Genomic DNA, 23111 nt, shown 5'->3' with positions numbered 1-23111 from the left:
GGGAGAGAAAGAGAGAGAAAGAAAAAGAGAAAGAGAGAGAGAAAGAAAGAGAGAAAGAAAGAGAGAGAGAAATGTCCATTTTCATTATTGAAAACTCCTTGAACTTGAAAAGATAAACCACAGACACTGGGACTGCAATGACTAGGCATACAAGCAAATAGCTTCAAAGTTTTCAGCCTTCTCAGATGACTAAGAACAGAACATCTACACGACATGCTAGTCACTTCATGTAGAGAAGCATATCAGGGCAAGGGTTGCACGAAGCCCACCTTTACTGGAAAGCTTTAAGTTAAAGAAATATTGTGAAGGCTATTGAGAAAGGCTTTGTTTTTTTGGTTCCTAGACTATTTTATTGCAGCTCTTAATTAAAAATAGATGTACAAGTGCCTAGCCTTTTAGCAACTAAAAAAAGGACAGCATATAATTAATATTTAATATCTATAAAGAGGCTTAGAGTCCCCACTCAGAGTCAAGGGTTCATGATGCTAGACTTTCTTCAAAAATACATAAAGGCATACTGTATGTACTAGTTTGTCCTGAAAGGCTTAAAATAGAAAGAAAATGAAAGAAGAGGGTGAGATGGAAGCACTTATCAAAGATATAAACTCTGTATCTAACTATATATTTCAGGATATCCTCATTTATCCTTGAACTTGGTTATTCTGTACTGGAAGCTTTATTTATTTATTTATATTTAAAAAGCCCCTGTCATGGTATAAGAGCATATGCAGAAAGCACTCTTCTGCTCTACAAAAAGTTCCAACTTCTACAGGCTTACCTAAACACTGAAGCTAGCTGGAGTTAAGACAGGATGTGAATTCAAAGCTTATGCTCTTTAACAAAGTTCCTTTGTGGACATACTTATTTTGCAGCATCCCTTGTTTTGGCTTAATCAGCTTCTAAACAGAACTGTGATGAATTGTGCATAGTTCACAGGGGCTTTGACATACAGATTTCGCATCAGAACTGTATGTACTTCTTGAAATTCCCTTTTAAATATGAAATAATTCGGGTGAATTATCATCTCTCCCCCAAGCCCAAGAAAAGAGGCTAACTAATGCATGCTGAAAGGCATTTTTGTTGCTCTAGATACTTTAATTAGCTAAATTAAGGATAGCTTGGGTAAGGTGTAATATCCTGCAGTTCTACATCCCATGTAAGTACAGTCTTAGTGAGGATAAAAAGCATTAAAAGGGTTGCATGGAACAATTACTCTGCTCATTTTCCTATTTAGTAAACCTCTTATTCAACTGATAATTTTGTGAGGCTTTAGATTACACTGGCCAGCCTTTAATGCTTTTGCTGCCATTCCTCCTTCTCTGAATTAACACAAACACAAAAGAAACATATTACATTTATTTCTCATATGTCACTGTTCACCAAATTCCAGTCAAACACATTCACGTAAACCCCCTGCCTAATCTAGCATTCACATAATTTGGCTTGCATGACCTTTATGACTGGTGATCATACCCGAGATGGAAAGAACATAGATAGCTTCTCAGGGCCAGCATGAGTATATAGTGTTTATCATAAGACAACAAGAAAACCCGGTGCGTGGGCAGATGTGTCCTATTTAAGCAGCTAATGGCAGAGTGTACTATTAAAAACTGTAACTGATCTGAATGCCTCTACCAACTTATAACATGCTGTAAGAGATGAGACTGAACTTTGTATCAGCAGTCTATGCAGCTCATATTTCAGAGAGACTGTAGAGGGAGATTCAAGCCCAGAAGGAGTCTTTTTGACTAATATATTACAGGTTATTATATTTGCGATCCATTAGGTAGCTTCATGAAAATATCCATTAACTGTTCTTTCACTGGTTCCCTAAAAGTAACAGCTTCTCCAAGGACCCAGTTGATATGGCCCTGTCCAGAAAAAAAAAAATCTAAACACATTCAACTTATGCAATTTTGCTTTAGTTGGTGAAGAACAAAAGAAGAGATCTGCAGATAAATACACACAATGCAACAACATGAAGTCAGAATCACCAAATAGGCATGCATCTTTTCTCTTCTCCTGATTGATGGTATGGCCAATACACAGAACTGCTTCACTGACAGGAAATGGAAGAAGCAGTTAAGGAAGGCTGGTAATATTGGCTAGATGAGAAATATTCATTATCCAGGCAAAAAATACCAGCATACTAAGGGCTCTGATCTTTCTGGATTCAAGAAAGAAAAGTGTGAGTAAAGATATCCAGACCAAATGGAGAATCATTCACATTCACACTGGTAAGTTTGCTTTATTAAAAAGCTAAGGTACAGAGTACTACAAGAGTTTTTTCTCCACAGAACTAATGTGACCAGCAATCAGGACATAAGATGCAGAAGTTCTGGATCTGAATAAAGAATTGGGCTATAGTTATGATACAAAAAGTTAGGCAGAACTAGAAAGGCAACAGGCTTTCTGGCTGAGAACTTCATCCTAATCACATACCAGAGCTCTCTGGCCCATACTGGAGAAGCTAGGTGCATAGCACCCAGGGATCTGATACACCAGGATTGTCAGCAAACTGGTTTGGAGCTAGATACTTCCTTTCTCTGAAACAGTCTTGAAACTGAGGAACCATTCACAGTTCCTAGAAAGAGGGCAGATCAGTCCAACAGGACGAAAAATGAACATTCATCACCAACTATTTACAATTCTTCCCCCTACCCTGCCAAAAAAAACAAAAAAAAAACGTAGAAAAAAACAAAAAAACAGAAAGCCAATCACGAGTGTGCTTGATGAGCAAGGACAAAATAGGTGTCCTCACACTTCAAGTGAAATCTGAGACAGTGGTAAGACTTTCCCTACAGTTTAAAAAGACGAGAACCTGTGTACTTTTATGGCCAACTAGCCTGATATTAATGCAGGAGAGACAAGAGACAAATAGAGAGACAAGAATACAACTCAAATCAACATGTGTCCATTTTATCAAATAAATCATAGCAGTCTTGTGGGTTTTGTCATTGAAAGTTTGGTTAAATAATGTAGCCACCTGTACACTTAAGGCTTGAGTAAAGCACTTAGCTTTATATGTCACCCTTCAATATAATGATAAATCATATGTTATAGATTAAAAATTATATTGAAAGATCCCAAAAAGGAATTGTCCATATAGAATGACCAAGAAACATGCGAGTTTATAACTAGGTTCTACAGGGATTAGAATAGCCTGATATTATTCAATATTTTGCTAACAGTTGAAGTGAAAGTTCCCCAGCTTTTCCCAATTAAATTTAGCAGACAAAGACTACCAGAGTGATCAGGAATGAGGAGTACAGGGCATTTGCACAGAGAGATATAACCTGGGTCCATTCAGACGAAGAATGTTATAATCCAGCCTTGGTACACTCAGAAACAAAGAATGAGGTTCGTATTATAGAACAAAAAACTGTACCCTGGAAATCTATAACCTAGCCAGTTTTAGTGATCATTCTTAAAATACAGTAAAGCACAAAATACTAGAGTTTCAAGGTAGCTAATGTTAAATGTAGAAAAGGGAGTAAAAGAAGATAATCTTGGTAGGTGTTAGTGGTGAAACAGATACTGGACAATGTAAAAGATACTTTTATACCACACTAAAAACTGAGGAAGGTGAAGAATAGTACACAGAAGTAAGTTGCAGCTTGGAAAAGAATATTTCCCTGGGATGTGTCAAAAGGAGGAGCAAAATGACACCTGATTGTGGTATATAATGAAACACTGGCTAATGAAAGTACTGGCTCCAGCAAAAAAATGAATAGCTGGAAATTTAATCTGCAGACATGCAAATATGAAAAAAAGGCATAATCTTTTGGCCAGGGTAATTAGCTTTGGGGGTGGGGGACCCCAAAACCTACCAGGTGAATTAGTGGATTACTCTGCCCTGAATTTAGACATGTGTTTATTTCTGGAAGATTTACTTCATTCAATTCAAGTTTTGGGCGAGAATAAAATATAATAAAATAAATGGAAGCATGGCCTCTGTTGCACACAAGGTTACATTAGATTTAGTGAATGTGTTATTGGCCTTGAAAATCTAGATATTTATGGCAAGAGCTGTGTAATGATAGGAAGTTCAGGACCAAATCATTAGTAAAAGGCCCTGGGAAAACCACAACTAAAATATTACATGAACTTTTTGTGTTTTGTTTTTTTTTCCCCCCCATTTTATAGAAGAACTCAAAAAAAGAAAATGTTTCCACTATGGAAAAGCTCCATCAGGAGATAAATCACCTGCATTTTAAAACTGTCTCAACCCAGAGCAGACAGATCTAACTACCATATGCATCAGATTAAGGGAAGAAAAGACTCATAATACAGACCGCCGTCAGAAGAGTAAACACAGAGACTTGCAGCCTTTATTACCTTCAGCTGTGTGTTGTAAGGTCACTATAATGCAACGCACACGAAGGTCCAAAATAAGATCCTGGATGATCTGAAGCATATCATTGGGTATCTCAAGGGCCGTAAGAGACTCAGAACTAAGCCTGAAAAGCAAATAAAATGAAGCTGAAGTGTAAATCTGCAGGGTTTTTTTAAGCTTATAAGACTTCATAAAGTTTTGGGGGGTTTTTTTGTTTGTTTGTTTGTAAGTCTTCTGTGCATGTGAATACAGTAGCTGCATCAGCAGTAAGCCTTTGAAAACTTGTTATCCTAATAAGAGAAGATAAATTATTTGCTTAATTCAGATGCTGAAAACATGCAAATACAGGTTTTTTTCTTCTGTAACATTACAATAATGTCACCATAGAAACAGGTCAACTTTTCCCATTACTCTCTTGCCCTTCCGCACCTGCCTGCCTGGCGTCCATCTACTTTCTTATGAACTAAGAATAAGCCCTCTGGAGCAGAGGCAGCTTTTTTGCTATATTTATATAAATGCCTAGATCAAATCCTAGGTCTACAATGGGGATTTCAAGGTATTGTTTACTTATACTAGAACAGTAACAGTCATCAAGCTGCAATAAACAGTGATGCGGAGGTACATCAGATCACAAATGTATACAGAGTTAAGGTGCTAAAAAGAAATAAAGCCCCTGCATCACCTGAAGAATGAGAAATGAATTCATTCACTGTTTTGCTCCCAACTTTGACTGGATCCCAATCATTGGCTATTGTAGCAGAGGATGGAAACATTCTTTTCTATTTTTCATGCAGGAATAGTAACACAATCATTGCTTACAAGGAATAGCATTTGAGCTTTTAACTAAAAGGCTGCAGTTGTGTTCAGCCTTTAGGTAGAGACACAAAGTGAGGTTTACTGCTTTTATCTAACACTTGAATATGTAAGCAAGCCTTTGCTGTTTCTTCTGCTGCTAACACAAGCAAGGTACATGTACTAGAAATTGCCAAAGAACAGGAGTAGGAATGTTTTCAGTCATCCACCTGCAGGTTCTAGTTCTTTACACTTGCTGTTGGGCATAAACCATCAAAAAACCACCTAACTGCATTCCAACTCTGCAATGTTATAACTCCAAAAAATGTTATTCTGATCCCGATTGCTGTTTGCTCAGCACAACTACTGAATCAGTAGATTATATAAATCTGCATTATCTCAGACAGCCAAGAAACACAGGATGTAAGCAACAGCCACCTGTGAGAAGTTTAAGTGACTTCAGACTGCATAAAAGTTCTGCACGTAGAGTTGATTTCTTTCCCAGGGGAGCACTCACCTTTCACAACCTTCAGACTTTCCTTTTCTAATATCACTTGCCCTACCAAATACATGTCTTTCTATTCCTACAATGAAGCAGAGGTCTTGCAAATAACATCTTCACCTTATTACATATTATTACTCTAAATTATCCTCTAGCACCTACCCATATTGCACAATGACAGTGGGGTACAAGTGAAAGCGCAGCCCCGCTTAAAGCTGTGTGATACATATATACAAGCAGAGAAATTAATATTGTATAGCCCTAACTCCAATTTTTTGTTATCTGATTTTGTAAAGTTTAGCATTCTTGAATACAAGCAGAAAACACTAATTAATTTGTGAGATAACTGAAAACAGCAAAATCTTATCATGTGCTTCATAATGACTATATGTTGGAAGTTATAATGGTAAGACCTGAGCTATTACATAACTTTGCAAAAAATAGATGATTCATGAGAACAGTCCACCTTCTTTGACAGTGGGAGTCACAGGAGTTTATTAGCTTGTCAAAGAACACTAGGGCTTGAAAAGGAGAGCTCTATTACCTGCAGACCTTGTCATCGTTGTTCTGTACCCTATCATGGTCTTCAGTGCCTCCTTTCCAGATTGCCCCTGTTCTTCTCTACTTTTGACTACTTTTCATTTATAGCTCATTCCTGTAAAGTGCCAGCACAGGCATTAGTAACACTGTGAGGTGGGAAAAGAGAGTGCAAGGAAGAGAGAAGTTCCCCAACTCTCAGTTCTGGTATTTGTCACCAGAACAGTGGCCATAGGACAAGTGGGGAACCTCTGGAAAAAAGCCTTTATATATCCTATCATCTAAAATTGGCTCATACCTTGGATGGCAGGATTCTAGAGCAGAACCAACATTCAAAGAATCTGTTGGTTAAACTTCCAAGCCAACACCACACCGGTGCAAGCAGCAAATTTTAGAATTTTGTAATCTGAATGAAATTGGATTGCTTTTCATAAAAGGGCAATACTGATGTCAAAGCTTCTTCCCTCTCCCCCTTACAGCTTTCCATCAAATGGCAAATCCATTCCTTCTTAAACTGGAAGGTTTCCATAAAACTCAGTCAGAGTAAGAAACTTCACATTGAATTTTTTTTTCTGAATGGTTAATGTTCAGTTAAATGTTCAGAAAAATGTTAGACAGACTTAAGAGGTATCACTGCCAGCTCCATCTGCAACAGGAATTATCTGTACATGACTATACCCCTTTCTCTTTGCTCTCTGTGCTTTGCTTGTTATCTACTTTCAAACCTGCAGATAAAAAGTGCTGTACCATATCCAGGTATTACTGTTATTATACAATTTTTTGAAAGATATTGACAGTCTTTATATCCTCAATAGACAAATGGAAGCCAATTCTTTACATTTACTAAGATATTTTGCAATTAGTGATGTACATATTACTAAGTTTATGAACAAAATTACATAATTATAAGCAGAATGACATTATAAGCAAGAGTATCACCTTACATAAGACAACTGTAAGCTAAACTATGATTCAAGAATGACACTATTGCAGAGATGGGAAGATGCAATAGAAATGAAATGAAAGCAGACAATTGCAAAGCTGACCACTAAATTTTACCCTAAAGAATCAAATCCCCTCTCATTCATGAAGTGTCTATGCAATGTCAGACAAATCATTTATTCAAAATCTTTCCTGAGAGGTTCTGAAAAAAAAAGGATCATTATGTAGTAAGGATACAACATGAGAACGTGAATTAACGTGAATTAAACTTGCACACAGAATCCCAAATCTGCCATAAGCTATTTTTTCTGACCCTACTTTTGAAAGCATTAATATTCTTACTATTTTTAATGCAGTAATTAAGACAATCTGACCATAGATAAACAGCTCCATTTACCTTACAGTCTGGATAACATGTGTTAACCACTGGCCGGAAAGTTCAGATTTCATCTCCCAGCCACCATACTGTCTTGATTCTCCTTCTCTGAGGCTAAATGGAAGCAAAGCTCCACGGATAAGTTTTATCAATGAGTGCATCACTTCCTGAATCATTTTCTGCAACAGATTAAGGGGGAAAAAAATCAATTAAGTGCTGTATGAATATGCTTGATCAGCTGTGTACTTACTATACACAACAGATGGGGCTCCACATGACAGAGAGTAGGGGAGAAGGAGGTTTAAGGGCATACACTTGACTCTGCAAGAGAGCTACCATTTAGAGAAGGCTGTGGCTTTTTCATGGCAGAGGTGAAAAGTATTTTTGAGAAAAGACCCATAACTTGGGGTGTCCAGCATGAAACAATTTAAGAAATCTGATCTTCAAGTTGGAAATCTTTCTATGAAGGACCACTAAAAGAAAGCAAGGTTTTCCCCCCTTAACTTACCTTGAAATCATTTTGTCTTTGCCTAGCATTTTTCTTTGATCTTTCCATTTGGCCAGATTTTTCAGCAGTCTTGTGAAAATGAGAAAATTGAAAAGTGTAAGTATCTCATAACCACTGTTGAAAATAATTCTGAAAAAAGGGGTTTCAAAGCGAAGAAGTGAAAACTGATCACTTACTTTGCAATGTACTTACAAAAACTCATGACATTTCAATAAGCAAAGAAAATATACATCAACAAATTTCACATATGGCAGGTCAGTCTGCTAATGCTTAATCCTGAGGAACAACACCCATTTAAGACAGAGAAAAGCATAACAGCAGTGCAAATAGTAGGAACTTCATGAGGTTAAAGTATTCTCATTAGAGTGTTAATGAGATCTAAACTGTATCATTCAATTGTGCATCAAGTTTGTATGAAGAAACTATTATGCTGTCAGCATGGAAGCTGCCTGGAGAAGGACATTGATGTAAAGTGAAAGACATGCCTTGGAAAGAGGGCAACTTGGAGTTACAACATGTACGTGGGAGAGTTGTTTTTTAAGGAACAGCATTTTGCTGAAAATTCTCTTTAAATAATTCAATTAACTGTAAAAGAGACTGCAAACTAACCAGCATCTTGATGGACAGTCCTCATTTTTGAAAACTGAGGAACGTGAGTAAACTTTGCATAAGACAGTTACAGTTGAAGAAAAACATGGTTTGACTAATAGTCTTCCTGTTTGTAGTTCTAACCTTTTGCAGAGTCTACTGAGAACACAAAGCAAATTATACCGAAAAAGTTGTTTAAAATACTGGTTTACATGCAGATGTAAAATTTTATAGTTAAAATATCTCCTAATTTTATGTATGTACAGCAACATCTACTGGACAAGAGGTGCAATAGCATAACTGTAGTTAAATTTATTTTCCTCAAAGAGAACCAATATATTTCGGAGTCATTAACTAAATGCTGTATTTTTCCGATTACTTCTTCAGCTAAAACATTTTGTTTTTTAAGGTAAAATTAATAATTTCTAGCAAGCATAAATTAGAGAAAAAAACAAAACTACAACTGCATAACAGTTTTGGAAAATACATAGCAATGAAACTGTCTGTTGTACTTTAAAGCTCTGAATAGTACAGTTTCAGGCAAGCAGAACAATGCTCGAAAATTACTGCTGCATCTAATACCTACTTCTCTCTTTTAATGCCATAAAAAATAAAAAAGCTTGTATTCCTTTAAACCTAAGGTATGAACTTAAAATTCACACTGTTTTATAGTTGGATTAAAGAACAACAAAAAGTACAGAGATCTTTGATATCTTCTTTTTCTTTCTTAGTGGTTTCGTTGAAGACCAATCTTAAACCTTTCCTGCACAGACAGACCAAAACTATTTTGTGGTAAGACCAACGGTTACTATTCGCATATGCTACTTCACCTAGAGTGATTCAAAGAACTAAACTTTTTAAACTGTTGGAAATATCACGTAAATCTTTAACTGACAATATTTTAAGGCATACAGCTAACCTTTCAGAAGTAAAAATAAAATCCCCAGAAAACAAAAAACTACAACCTGAACAAAAGAAAATAAATACAGCTTATTATTTATAACTGGGGATTTTCTTTCTGCATTTTTTTATTCAAGTCCTCAAGACATTTGAAGTTAACCGAAATGACCCTCTAAGTCATTTTCACAGGACTTTTCTCACAAAACAGTAGCAATTGTTTTGCTTCCAGAATGGCAACAAATAGCAAGAAAAATGTTAAAAGGAATTTCTTTAGGGACAATTAAAATCTGTACGGTTTCTTACAGAAATACATATAAACCTTGTGTCTTGAATAATATGCTATGACAGAAATTCTTAGCTACTTTTTAAGAGGTTTTCTAGTTTATGGCAGCCCCTCCTCCCACACTTTCTCAGTTGATTTGTGGAATGCAGAGCAATTGAAAGGACCTGAGGGCACAGCCCTTCCTTCCTTTCCCAAGGTTTTGGCTAGGTCTTCCATAGCGACAGAAGGAACAGAAGAAGTCAAGTGGCTGGGGGTGAATGTCTTCAAAGCTCAGAATCTAGCCCAACAGAAGTAGAGTACATGTATCTTAGAGACCAACAGAAAAATCAGCTCCTACTTTTTTACATGGAAACAACGTTTTGATCAGACATTACATAAGATCACTCTGTTTTCCACTTGCACTCATGTTCACAAGCAGGACTTCTCAACTTTGTTTACAGTTCAAAATGCTTTTTTAGTTTCTCTAGAAATTGCTTTCTTTTTCATTGTACTTGCAGAGAAAAAAAAATCACAGTAACTTACAGGTGAATTTATAAAGTTTTATTTCCAATAGTATTATTACCAAACATAAAGGCTGTCATTTCCCTTATGAAATGAAGGATTGTTGGGAAAATCAACAGTACCAAGTTTTATTCTTGATTCTACCTGTTTCACTGGATGTTATCCATAAATGTTGTATCTTTCAATTTTATCATTTGTAAAATGAGGATAATGAACAGAATCTATTCACTGAGGCTATAAGGATCTGTATATTGCATTCAACATACACAGGGTTATAGTACTTATCAGTATCATTAAATGAAAACATTATATTGATTTACAGACAGCAGCAATAAATAGAATGATAGCTTAAAAAAATTAATTCATTAGTTAGCCAGAGAACAAGGACAATGACAAAATAAGCTTCTAAATTTCCTTTCCCCAATGTGAATTTGTTTTATTTTCTACTAAAGCTGCAAAGAGTAGCAGTTAATTGTGGCTATAGCTTTGCTTTAAGGATGACTTTCTGGTGGGATGATGTAGCTGTGATGACTTAAGGATGTAAGCACAGCTGGCTACAGTAAGGATGGCAAATTAAAGACTATCTTAACAGATTAAGTGAAACAGCTACAATTAAACAGAGAGGTTTTAGTTGCACAAACTTATAGGTTCAAAATAGAAGCTGATCTTAAGAACATGTGTGTCCAAAAGCTTGCTTACTTTCTATCTGTGTTTCCTGTTATCCCAATTGACATTACTTCTCCTTACAGATCTTGTCTTCACAGTTTTATAGGATGTACAATGACCCCAACTTTCAGTCAGCAAGAATTTTCAGGGATAGCTATGCAGATTGCATGTTAACTAATGCCTTGAAATCTGCTGATGGAATGCACAGCTACCTTTCCCCACATTTAAATCATGTGTTTTTCCTAGTAAGACTCCTTGGGAATATCCCACAGCTACAGTTCTTCTGGAGAAGAAACAAAATGGCTTGAGTACTGGAAGTAACCTCTCTGCAAAACATACTGTATTTTTGTGACCAAATTCTAGCAGTAAGACAAAACCAAAAGCTATTGTATTCATCTGATAATGATTATGGCAGTAGGCTGTATATTACCTGTAGTGAGTTAATTATGAAATGTGTCCATTTAAAATCTGTTAATACCATGCACATAAAAATGGCACATGATGGCATGAATCATTAAATTTGTTTTTTTTTATACTTTCTGCTTCTGTGAGTATTGGCGTTATATTTACAGAATGTGTAAAACTCAGACCATCTGAACAAGAAGAACTAGAAGCACAGGTGACTATCTGTTTTACTTTCAGACTGGCCTGTCTAGAGTGTGTCTGTGTGCACCACTCTGGGCCTTGGTCATTCTGCAACTCTGGTGCTGAACTTATCTTCACTTTCAAATTTTTAAAGCTCAAGAAATGAATATTCTGGTTCCAAAGAAACGAAACAAATTTTTTCTCTCTACAACAGTCTCTTACATATTTCTACCCTTCATGCAGTTTGTTATTTCTTCAGATCAACCAAGCAAGGGCAGCTGGCCAGCAATGAGTAAGAAGTGAAACTACACAGATTTTAATTCCAGTGTGTGGAACACACAGACCACTGGCAGAATTCTAAATAATTCCAGTGTATGATTTTGTTCTTTTAAAAATAAAACTAAGAATTCACTTCTAAAGGTCAGTATTGCCAGACAGGTTACTAGTCAATGTTGTAATAACCCAAAGTTAGCAGCTCTCAAATGTCTACATGTCTACAAATCATTTTATAAGCCTCTCTGATCAAAAAAAGTCCAGCCACTTCTTCCAGTGAAATACAATACTTCAAACAGATAATTATTATGGAGTTTGGTTTTTTAGAAGTCATTTATATGCAAGAACCCATACCTCACTGAATAAGCTTCCGTTCACATAAGAAATCCAGAGCTTCCAGAAGTTGGGCAGCTGGCTTACAACAAGTTTTGTCAACTTTTCAACAAATACAACTTGCTGAGGAGCTTTATATCGCCAAGCTAAAAGGAGAGGTGGGGGGAGAAGCAAAGGTAAGTAACTTTGAATTAATAATAAAAGATCTACAACTGGCTTGCTGCCACTTTGTAGCATATGAGTGACTATACTGTATACACACAAAACCTTTCAGGTAGGAGTGGAAAAACTGAACAGCCTGGTCCATATACACATACACAATTAGTAGACACAAGTTCTTTCATCTTTTCTCATATGCTTACAAGGTGCCAGCACTATGATAGTATATAGAACAGGCCTTCTCTGCAGGGGTATCTAATGCAATCCACCTAACAATCCATTCAACTGTTCTTCTGTCTTCCAACCAGTCTAACTGGAAAGGAAACATGAAAGCAATTAAGACATTAAAAGTTTCAGATGATGAGGTGGTGATGCTGAAGAAACAGACCTAGTAGGATAGGTTCGTGATTAAGGCAAACAATGGGAACTGGAAGATCTGCTTTATTTCCAGCTCATATAGAATTTTCCATCCTGGCCTGGGGCAAGCTGTGGGAACAAGAGAGAATTCAAGGAGAAAGATAAGGGGGCACACGGGAAAAACAGTACGTGGCAGCCAAAGCACATCACCCTTTTGCAACATGAGCAACGAACCAGCTGGTGAAGGCCAGACAGTTTGTTCCAGCTGCACAGCGGAGGAGGGAGCGATATGGAGGTATCACGGTCCGCCCCTGACCACAAAGGGTTGCATCCCAAAAAATAATTGCTGCTCACAGACTAACTGTTGACCTATAGTACCCCCAGCCTCATTATCCCTGCTTACCATATTAAAAATCATGCCCTTTGCTGCATAATGATATGTAAATAAGGGGGGCATACCCCCAACAACCGCGCAAATGGCAATCTGACCAATGAAGTACGTCTGCCGCGCTTCCACATCCCACCTTCAGCAGCTATAAAACAGAGGATAGCTCAATAAAGTTTTTGGAAGGGAAGAAAATTGAACCGCCGACCTGTTCACCGGAGATTGCTGACGAGCGAGCCTCCTTCTCCCCTCCCCCAAACAGGGACGCCTCTTTGGTAAGACTTGTGCCTCCGACAAACGTTGGACGTTACCCGGGAAAATATATTGTTATTGAAAGCGCTTAATTGTTAGTTTGAGCTCATAGAAAGAAAATTTGTAGCAGCAAATGCATTTATCAATGGCAATTCCGAACCTGTTGTATCTGTCGCTTTAATAAAATCTTATTCTTTTCACTTTGCGAAACTGTCTCAGGGAAAGTCCTCAAACGGGGGGCTCTGGCAGGCAAACATAAGTTATAAAGATAAGGAAGGGCCTTCTGTCCCTCCCTTTCACGCGACACAAGCTGCCAATCTCTCATCTTCATCTCCATTTGTTTGGTAAAGTCTTTTCTCCAAGAAACAGGGCAGATTGCAACATTGTTGTTAAAACTCAATTAACTTAGTACCAAGTATACACTGAGATTCTTGGACAAAGAACACAGTCAGGATTAACATACAAAACTGTGGCATTTCTCTCTTCACCAACCTGCTTCCACGCCTTGTACACTGGTTATCAAAACACATCAGGAAAGTAGCTTAAACTTTGACAGTAGCTAACTTCTCTCAGTTTCTTATTGAGGGTAAAAGTGAGGTTGGGGGAAAAGTAAAGTGAAAGCTGAAAAGAGGCAGGGGAAAGGTGCTGATGAATACGTAAAGTAACAGCAGCTTTGGGAAATACTGCTCTATAACCATCTGCCTTCTCCATGTAAACCTTTCATGATTATGATGCTTTAGCAAAACAGGATATATAAGTAATTCCTATGTCTAAGACTGTTATATTTCATATTAAAAATTAGAGCCCACTTTATAATGTGGATAAAAAGAAATCACAGATTTTTGAACAAAATGTGTAAAGAGAATCCAGGTTTGTTTGTTTGTTTTTTTAGGTCTTTTATAAATGACAAAATTAAAAACATGCGACTCCTACACAATTCGCCAGCTAGGCAAATGTGGTTGCTTAATAGACCATTAGGTGGTTAGCCTGCTTCACCAGAACCTCAGCAGTGTCTTTGTTGTGTTGGCAGACAATCTTGAATCTCCCTGAAACACAGCATGCTTTCTGTGACATCCGTTTATAGAGCTGCAGCTCAATTACTGGTCCACTTGTTTACTGGATGGATAAACATCTCCACTACCCAAAATAATTTCTTCTCATACCCAAGAAGCTAGGGAATTCTTGATTAGTTTTTGGACAACACGTGCCCGCCCACGCCCTCTTCTCTCACAAAAGAAACTACCACCCACCAACCCCACAATAAAAGCCTAAAATATGGAGACAGACTCTGGCGTAATGAAAATGTAACTCTGCTGACAATGATGCATCAATTGAGAAACATGAAAACTTCGAAGTTCAATCAGTATAATTCCTGGTGTGGATACAGCTAGGATGACCAAGAAACACTTTTGCCAGCTTGGTTTCTGACAGTTAAAGAAATGGTCTAGACCCCATAGTAAAACAGCTCTTCCTACTAACATAGGCTGTGACTTTGCTCGGAAGCTGTGCCAATGATGCTAGAGCAACAGAAGCGCTATAATGCCAACAAATCCCAAATTCTAACCAGAACACGTCAACTCCTTCTAGAAAACATCTTATCTTTGCCACATGCTCCAGCACCCACCTAAAGTTATAACAAGGGACATACGTTCCCAACTATAAATACACTGCCAAGGTTTATTTCACTTATGAAATTCTTTTAATTCTGCAGGAAGCACACTTTTGACTTATTTCAGAGATTGCCTCAATCCTGAGTCGGCAGATAGCAGTTATTTGGTGGAGTAAGCTACTGCACATCATATCAAAAGGACACTCTGGCCATAACCTCAGGATATTTTGACTGTGTAGCTACAGAAAGCTCCAATCCATATTAAAGCTGGTGAGAAACCTGACAGCTGGAAAAGCAAAAGGCAACAGGCTTTTAAACTGTTCTGATCCCTGGTCGTGGTAGTCAGCACAGAGCTTCCTTTATTTTATACCTAATGATCTACAAATCCTCGTTCTGCTTCAGCAATTAACAGCAGCCAGGGTAAAAAGACCACTGATTTGTAAACTGAGGGTATAAAGATAATAATCACCATGGTGTTTCCCTGTGTTGAACCACCCAGTCACTTGAAAAAGAGAGTCTGGATCATTGTGAAATCTATGAGAATTTCATGGGGGTATCTGACTTATGAAATATGCTCACCAGTTTGAAACTTGCTCTCTGTTGTTAAGATTCCAGTGATACCCTTTACCATCTGAAGTATATTTTGGGGGCAAGAAACTGGAAGAGTAGAGATCAATCTTTCAGGAAAAGCAATCTTCAATAAGTAAATTCTGTTGCAGTCTAGGATATTTCAAACAACTGTCAAACTTCCCTCAACCACACGCTTAGTATTACTATGATTATCAATCATTTAGGTATCTTTACAGTGTCTAGCTAGGCCATATAACCAAGATCATTATGATAAATTCTTATAATCTGTACTGTAACATCTTAATGCATACATCTTGAAGATGAAACTAAAGTTATTGTTCGCATTTCCTCATGAACATATGCTCAAGCCAGAGCTGAATGTTATTTGAATGCTACAATTTGGAATTCAAAGTTATTTGCTCAAACGATCTCATGGACAATCACGGTGAATCACAGTGGGGGGGGGGGGGGGAAGGAGATTTCACTTCCCAAATTTGCTGAAAAATGAACCGGTGCACAAGCAGCCTGAAAAGAGAACACATCATGGCATATTTGGAATTGAAGCTTCTGCATGGGTATTGTGAGTGGTTGATTTATTTTGGTGTTCCACCCAGAGAAAGTGAAGACGGTGGAGACCTCACTCTTTCTAGGCATTAAGTGGGTAGGTGCACAAAAGGGCCAACGAACTCAAGGCAGAGGCAACTCATCCTGAGTCTAGGATCTTTGTGACTTCTAAAGGAGCTAGTGGATTAGGCTCCTAAGGGATTATGATGCTCTGATCCTATAGCTTTCCTTTGAAACTTGGTTCTAACTGCTGGCTACAGAATCTGCAAAGCAGCAGCAACAGCAGATGTGTCTTTAAAGCATACACAAAAGATATAATAACAGCAAAGGAAAAGTAGCTGCTTACATATATGAGAAAAAAATTATTTTGTTTTTGTTTTTTTCTGGGGGGTGGGGAGGAGGAATATCTCTTATTACCTGGACTATATTTTACAAAGCAAATTTCAGTTACAAACTGCTCTTTACCTCCAAAAAGCAGAGGATCCCTTTGGTAAGTAATGATAATGCATGAGAAAAAAAAAGAATTTTATTTAAGATCCTATCAAGAGATCTGAGTGAAGTTTCAGAATTCACCTCTAAGACTTTGTCTTTACAGAAGACTAAGACAATCTACAGCAATGAGTAATGTTAGCCAGCTGCTGACTGGAGATTTGCTGTCTACCAACACACCAAAACAACAAACAGACAGAAACTCTGGGTTTCTGTTTGTTTGTTTGTTTGTTTTTTGACTACACCACAGACTGGACATAAGGAATTGCATATTTATTTTTCCAAATAAAACAAGTGACTACCATCATCGCGGCCAGACTGAAAGCTGCTGCCCCTTTTCAGTGAAGCAGTTTGACTGAGATGGCCAATTGGAGATGGACGCACATCACTATCCAGGTCTAACATTGGGCTGTGGAGCAATGAATTGCCTAGGGGGAAGAAAAAAAAAAAGATATTGCATATAAATTGATGAGGAATTGCATATTGATATGGAATTCTATTTTAATTCAGAAGTGATTCAAGTCCAAGTTATCCAGCTAAAACATTCTTAATCCTGGTTAATTAGAGTATTTGTTCACCTATGCCAATGCTATTCAATAACACTGCTATTGACTCCTGTAGCAAAGCCAAAGCCACTAGTACCATATGGAAAACATCATTCTTTGGTCCATCTCAGTTTCCACTTTTTTTCTTAATGCTATACAAGTGCACGGAATACATGCAAACTTCTGAAAGGTGGCAATGTTGGGGTTTGGTTCTTTTCTAAAGGAGTTCTTCCTCCCATAATCCCTCTATGTTTTTTTAAAGCAATTTCCTGTGGCCTTTCACTGTGGCCTCACTGAGATATTGCCATTACAGAGCTAACTGTTAGTTCCTACATTCATCATATTACTGTTCATACCATAAAACATTGACGTAAATAGATCCAGTTAGTACATAGTTAACAGTGGTGACAGAACACTACATTGATTGACTTGGTGAACTCATCTGCGCTACCTTTTATCTGTATTAAGAGTCTGTTGAATATTTAATCCCTACATCACTTATTAAACCTAACTATTAAACCTATCTTTATGACACCCTTAAAACTGACAAGTTTTCAGCAATATAGAATGTGCCGCAGTGATTTAGGCAGATTATCCACCATCATCATGGGCAAGTTCTACAATGAGTTTGAATAGGAATTTGGGGAAAGACCTTTCCTTTTGAATAAATGAAACAGATATAGAATAACAAGGAAGAAAAAACTAAAACTAACAAACATTTTTAAAGTAGGCATACATATTCCAAGTGCAGATAGTTAATTATGACCAAGTATTATGCAACTGTCCACTCAACAGAGATCTGTGTAAGGGCATGCATCTTCTGCATTTACAAATTAAATGCCTATGGCTTCTAAGACACATCTTAAATGCTGCAAATTTGCAATAATTGACATCTGTAAAAACATTCCAGAAATCTTACAGAATGAAGTAAAAACAAAACAAATTTTTCCCTCTCAGGATAAAAAAAAAAGGCCCACAAAAAAGCATGCATTAAATATGTTACAGAGATTCCACCCAAAGTAAAAAGCAGATTTTACAGAAGACCTTGTGAAATTTTAAGTTCTTCGCACAGTTCTGTGGCTTCCGTAAGAATTTAACTATTTCTGAGATTCAATATATCTGCATTTTATTTGGTTGGAAAAAAAAAGATAAAGATCAGAATTTGAAAGAAATAAAAGACACAGATATTTGATGGTTAAAACATATATTAAAAAAATAACAAAGCTGTTTTCACATAAACTACATTTAGAAAAACCCCATGATACACCAAAACTTCCCTCTTTGATGTTCACATATGGAATTTATGCCCTCACCCTTCAAACACCTTGTTAATATGAGGAATTTCTTGTAAACAGATGGTCTCTAAAAATGACAGTACCCATTAAACCTCAGAATTAAGAAAAACAGACATACTTACAAAAACATCTTAATGTCAATTAGCTCAATTAAAACCATTTGCCTGAGGTAGCTGAAAACCTGAAAATTCTGTATTGCTGATGATATACTAACCCCCTGCTGCCCAAATGGTTTATATATTCACCAGTAACAGAAAACATGTAAAGAATACTCTCTTGTTCCACCAGAAAAAAACACATCATCAGTTTGCAGCCATACCAGGAAAAGAAAGTTTAACGTGAACTAATTTCTTAATTGGTTGTCTAGCATTACAAGCAAGTATAACACAGCAGCAGGGAACTACAACAGCACATATACCCTCAGGACTAATAAACATCTGGACTACATTAGCAAAGCTGATCTTGCTCTCAACTGACCAGAAGATAGCGCTTGAAGACTGCACACTAAAGCATAAATCTTGAGGGGAAGGGGGAAGTGAGAGTTAACTTACAAACAAGTTTTCTCCCATCCCCAACTCATTCCCTCTCTAGAGCCAAGAGCTTACGTTTAGCAACATAATGTAATATAATGAATTAATATTATTGCCTACAGCCCATACTAATATTTATAAAGGTACATAAACTACCACAAATAATAATTTACTGTTTATTTATGATTTGATTTGCATACTATTTCTACATTTTTAATCTGAATATAGGATATCAACAATCTCAAATTTCAACAAGTTAACTTCTTACTGTGCTTACAGGTTTTACAATACCCTATATACAGTATGAACAATACATTCTGACAAGCTCGTTTTTAAAAATGCAGTGCATCTTTGATGTTACAGAAGTGTTTTTTCCCAAAATGCAGCATCTACACGGAGCATATCTTTCAGTGACTCTAGGGCCAAGTGTATATTTAATCAAAGAAACACTGGAAAAATAAATGCACTACATTCTCCCCATCTACCAAACAATCATGACAAACCAGAAATATAATTAAATCCTTATTACATTTACAACTGTAAAACCATGAGAAGATCAAATAAGCAGCAGTTTTAAGGACTTTAACATTGCTTTCAAAAATTTTTAAAGGATTTTACTGGGTTTCAACTTCCTTTGTACGCAGATATTTTAAAGGTGTGTAGAATGAAATAAAAGCATTATGATACCATGTGAAATATAAATAGTACAGTGGTTTTGTTCAGGTCTCCTGTTCTAGTTCAGTAAGATCTCACCAGAATAAGTTCTGCCCCCTCCCTCCCCTGCCCCCCCAGCAATGGGTTTGGAGGTCATTTACTCAGTTTGTGCATTCACTTGCTAGTATATAACTCAAAAAAGTCACCTGTGTTGGCTCCTAATTGCAGGTTTTATTTTCACCTTGATCCCATTTTTTGTGTATGTTATCTGTATGTTCTAGGCCTGCTGCATGTTACAGCCTTAATGAAAAATAAGGCTAACATGAGATTTGTCTAAAACAATTTTTGCCATGATCTGCAAACCAGTCAACGATTTAAATCTTTAAAAGTAGCATTACTTTCAAATTTCAAAACTATTCGGAAACAGAGCATACAAATTGTTCTGCACTATCCATTGCTCCACAGCTCTGCACTCTGCTTATTTCTTTTCTTCCTCGCAGTCTAACAGAATGAGGTTTCTTTTGGGAGTCATGCCTATCTCACCTCCCTTCCATAAGCCTGTCACATCATTTACGTAACATTCAGCTAAAGGTCTTGAAAAGGCTTTTGACAAAAGATACTGATTGAACAGGGGATAATACAGTGCCAATATATTTGGAATGACAAAAAAAAAACATTTTAATGACAAGTCACAAACTTCAGTCTGAGTAACTTTTCAATAAGATTTTCCATGGTAAGTCAAACACCAGTCATTACACAGACTAAATGTATATACACAGCTTGTATATGAGCAAGATTCAAAAAAAGAATCTACAGATGTGCAATCAGGTGAATACAGTTACTGTATTCTTTCATCCTTTATGTATCTTACAGTGAATTTTCTCACAGGCTACAATAGTGAGAGAACACTGATCTATAGCCTCCGGACTCTCTGAAGGGCGGCAGACTTCCTTACCACCCTTAAACACCTTTGAACATTTTTTCCTGTGCACAGCGGGCTCTTGTCCTGTGCTACAGCCTGACCACCCACTGTTGCTTGTTGACCAAACATACAGTGCCTGGAGCCTGCACTGACACAACTGGGATAAGATTCCTTTCAAGGACACCGCATAGAGAATTTCAATTTGTCTAGGCAAGAAATTAAGGGAGTAGAATAAATTACCTCAAAATTAACCTGCTCAACAGATGAATGGCTGCATTTTATTCTTTTTCTTTAGTAATCTTTCTTGCTAACCTTATATACACATTTATTTAGAAACTGACATTTTAAAATGATCAATAAGAAAATGGGTTATATTTTTAGCAAAAAGATGAGTGCAGAAGATTAAAATTGCTGCACTTACGGAAAATACATTTTTGGAATACACTTAAAAATGAATGGCCTTTTTATCTTAAAGTTAGTTTTCCTTATGCCAAATGTATTTAGAATGAAACTATTTTTCCATTTAATACGAAAAGGACAATTGCGACTATTATTATTTCTACTGGTATTCTAAGTATTTCACAACCAGGATAAACCTTATCGTCAGTCCTGCAGGCCAAACATACTGAAGCAAAAGCCAAATACTTCAAGTCCAGCTGGTAAATAAAAATGACCTCATTTTACTAGCACTAGCTTCAGTGGACATTAACATTTTCAGCAGCTTTGAAAAAGAACCCACTTCTACTCAATCACTTGAAAAAGGATTTAAAAGACTATAGTACACACCAAGGTAAAATTATGGCCATAGAAGAGAGTTTCACTTTATCTTCAGTGGTACCAGCTTTACAGTTTTGGTTTTAAGCTACCTGCGCTTCTCTTTTTAATCACTAGTATTTACTGTCTGTGGGATGGGTTCATATCTTTTAAAGGCTTATACAAAGAACAATGGTTCTTGCATTTTCCAAGATGTCAGATTCTACTAAAATATAAACAGCAAAGTAACAAGTACAGGGGATAAAAGTGCAAAACAAATCCAGTGACAAATTCTGTACTAATTCATATTTTAATTTTCTTAATTAATAGCCCATTAAGGGTTTGCTTGACATTTGCTGTCAAGAGAGTATTTCTGCTATGGACAGGGGATGTGGTTTAGACATGAAATGGCTCCCAGCTGCAAGAAGTCTTCTTCCAGATGTACAGTAAGCAAAGGCAATGGAAGAGAACCAGCTGCTAGGATAACAAATTGAAAAGGCCCTTTTGACACAAGCCTTGCTGGCCTGTCTGATCTAACAAAGATAGATCATTCATTGCAAGGTGAACAGAATCTTAGTGTGGTACAGAAGAAAGAGCACTGTGGTCTAAGCGTCCATCTCCTTCCCTCACACTACGTACAGCTGCTGTTTCTCTGGCACCACAAGAATACATATTTTCTACAATATCTGGAGAGCTGTGCATCATAGTCCGAGTGCTGGATTTGGATTTTTTCAGTAATTAGAACTACAACAAAAATCACTCTGACCAAACTAGTACACTCCTGTTTCAAGAACCGTTTCAGTGTCAGGAGCACTAATAGGCTGTGTACTACATATTTTGTATCCCAAAGGGCAGCAGAAAGATCATACTACAACTTTGTTAGTGTTTCCATTTACACTTTTAGTTTCTAAAGGGTATTAATTGATTGCTTATTTGCCCTGGTATTACATAACATCTCAAAAAGATGTGTTAATAAATGAAGATAGTTTTCAGTCACTTCAAAGATAACTGGATTAGTGGCCATCTCCATTTTAGCTCGCAGCCTTATGAAATCTACACAGCTAATATTAAGCCTAAGCAATAATCACTGGCCACACAGAAAATAGTCTTAACCTCTGTAGCTTCTTTCCCTCATACTCATGTTAAGAATTCCATTGCTTAATTCATTTTGGCTCTTTGCCCAGTGCTCCAGGCAAATTTTAAACTAAACCTCATTTATTTACATTTATTTTCATGCCATTTTACGTCATTATATCCCCCATGTTTCCTGTACTCCAACAAGTCTGAGAAACCTAAACCATAGTGAAAAACTAAAATGATGCCCATGTACTATGGAAATTGCCAAGTAAAGTTAAAAATTAAAAATTTATAAATTTTTAACAGAAGGTAACACTTTAGTATCCAGGTACCAGATTTGAAAGTTCCCAGACTTCTTCAAATTGTAAGTTCAAAGTTCAGAAGCAGCAGCTCAGAGTATAGACAATCCAAGGTATAAAATATCAGCACAATCTATTATTCAGCTATCTCTTGCTAGAGATTTAGGAGACACCTTTCTGAGTGAACATAGTGCTTTTCCAAATGCTAAGCTTTATGTTCATAGCCATCAAAAAATGTTCTTTTTCCTGTCTATTCAGTCTCATGCATCTCCCTCTCCCTAACAAATAACTAAATAACAGCAGCAAAGTGGCTCTACCTACCTTAAATTCTTCCAGTGGGTGACCTGAGGTAGCTGCTGGACACCGTTTGACAATAAACACAATCTATTAGCTAACAATCAGATTACCATATTTTTTATGACTAGTATCTATTAAAATCAAAAGAAACTTCTGATGGAACAATTTGGTGTTGTAGTTGTCAGCCTTTACTTCAGGCTGCCGCATTATTTGACAAAATTCAGCACTGCCT

At 36.9% G+C, this 23111-nt stretch overlaps 1 protein-coding gene across 1 annotated transcript in view; it reads right to left on the bottom strand.

Moving 5' to 3' along the window:
* Window positions 1-23111, bottom strand: part of EXOC2 (exocyst complex component 2) — a 143424-nt gene that overhangs the window by 54410 nt on the left and 65903 nt on the right. The window contains exons 12-16 of the mRNA XM_013942074.2: window positions 16810-16935; window positions 12144-12268; window positions 7994-8062; window positions 7507-7664; window positions 4339-4460 (exon numbers count right to left, since the gene is read on the bottom strand). Coding sequence (XP_013797528.1) covers window positions 4339-4460; window positions 7507-7664; window positions 7994-8062; window positions 12144-12268; window positions 16810-16935 — 600 coding nt within the window. The remainder of the gene's footprint in view (window positions 1-4338; window positions 4461-7506; window positions 7665-7993; window positions 8063-12143; window positions 12269-16809; window positions 16936-23111) is intronic.

Source organism: Apteryx mantelli, chromosome 2 (genome assembly GCF_036417845.1).
Source record: "Apteryx mantelli isolate bAptMan1 chromosome 2, bAptMan1.hap1, whole genome shotgun sequence".
Lineage (NCBI taxonomy): Eukaryota > Metazoa > Chordata > Aves > Apterygiformes > Apterygidae > Apteryx > Apteryx mantelli.
Note: the sequence above shows the minus strand (reverse complement) of the source record. Positions and strands in the feature narration are given on the sequence as shown.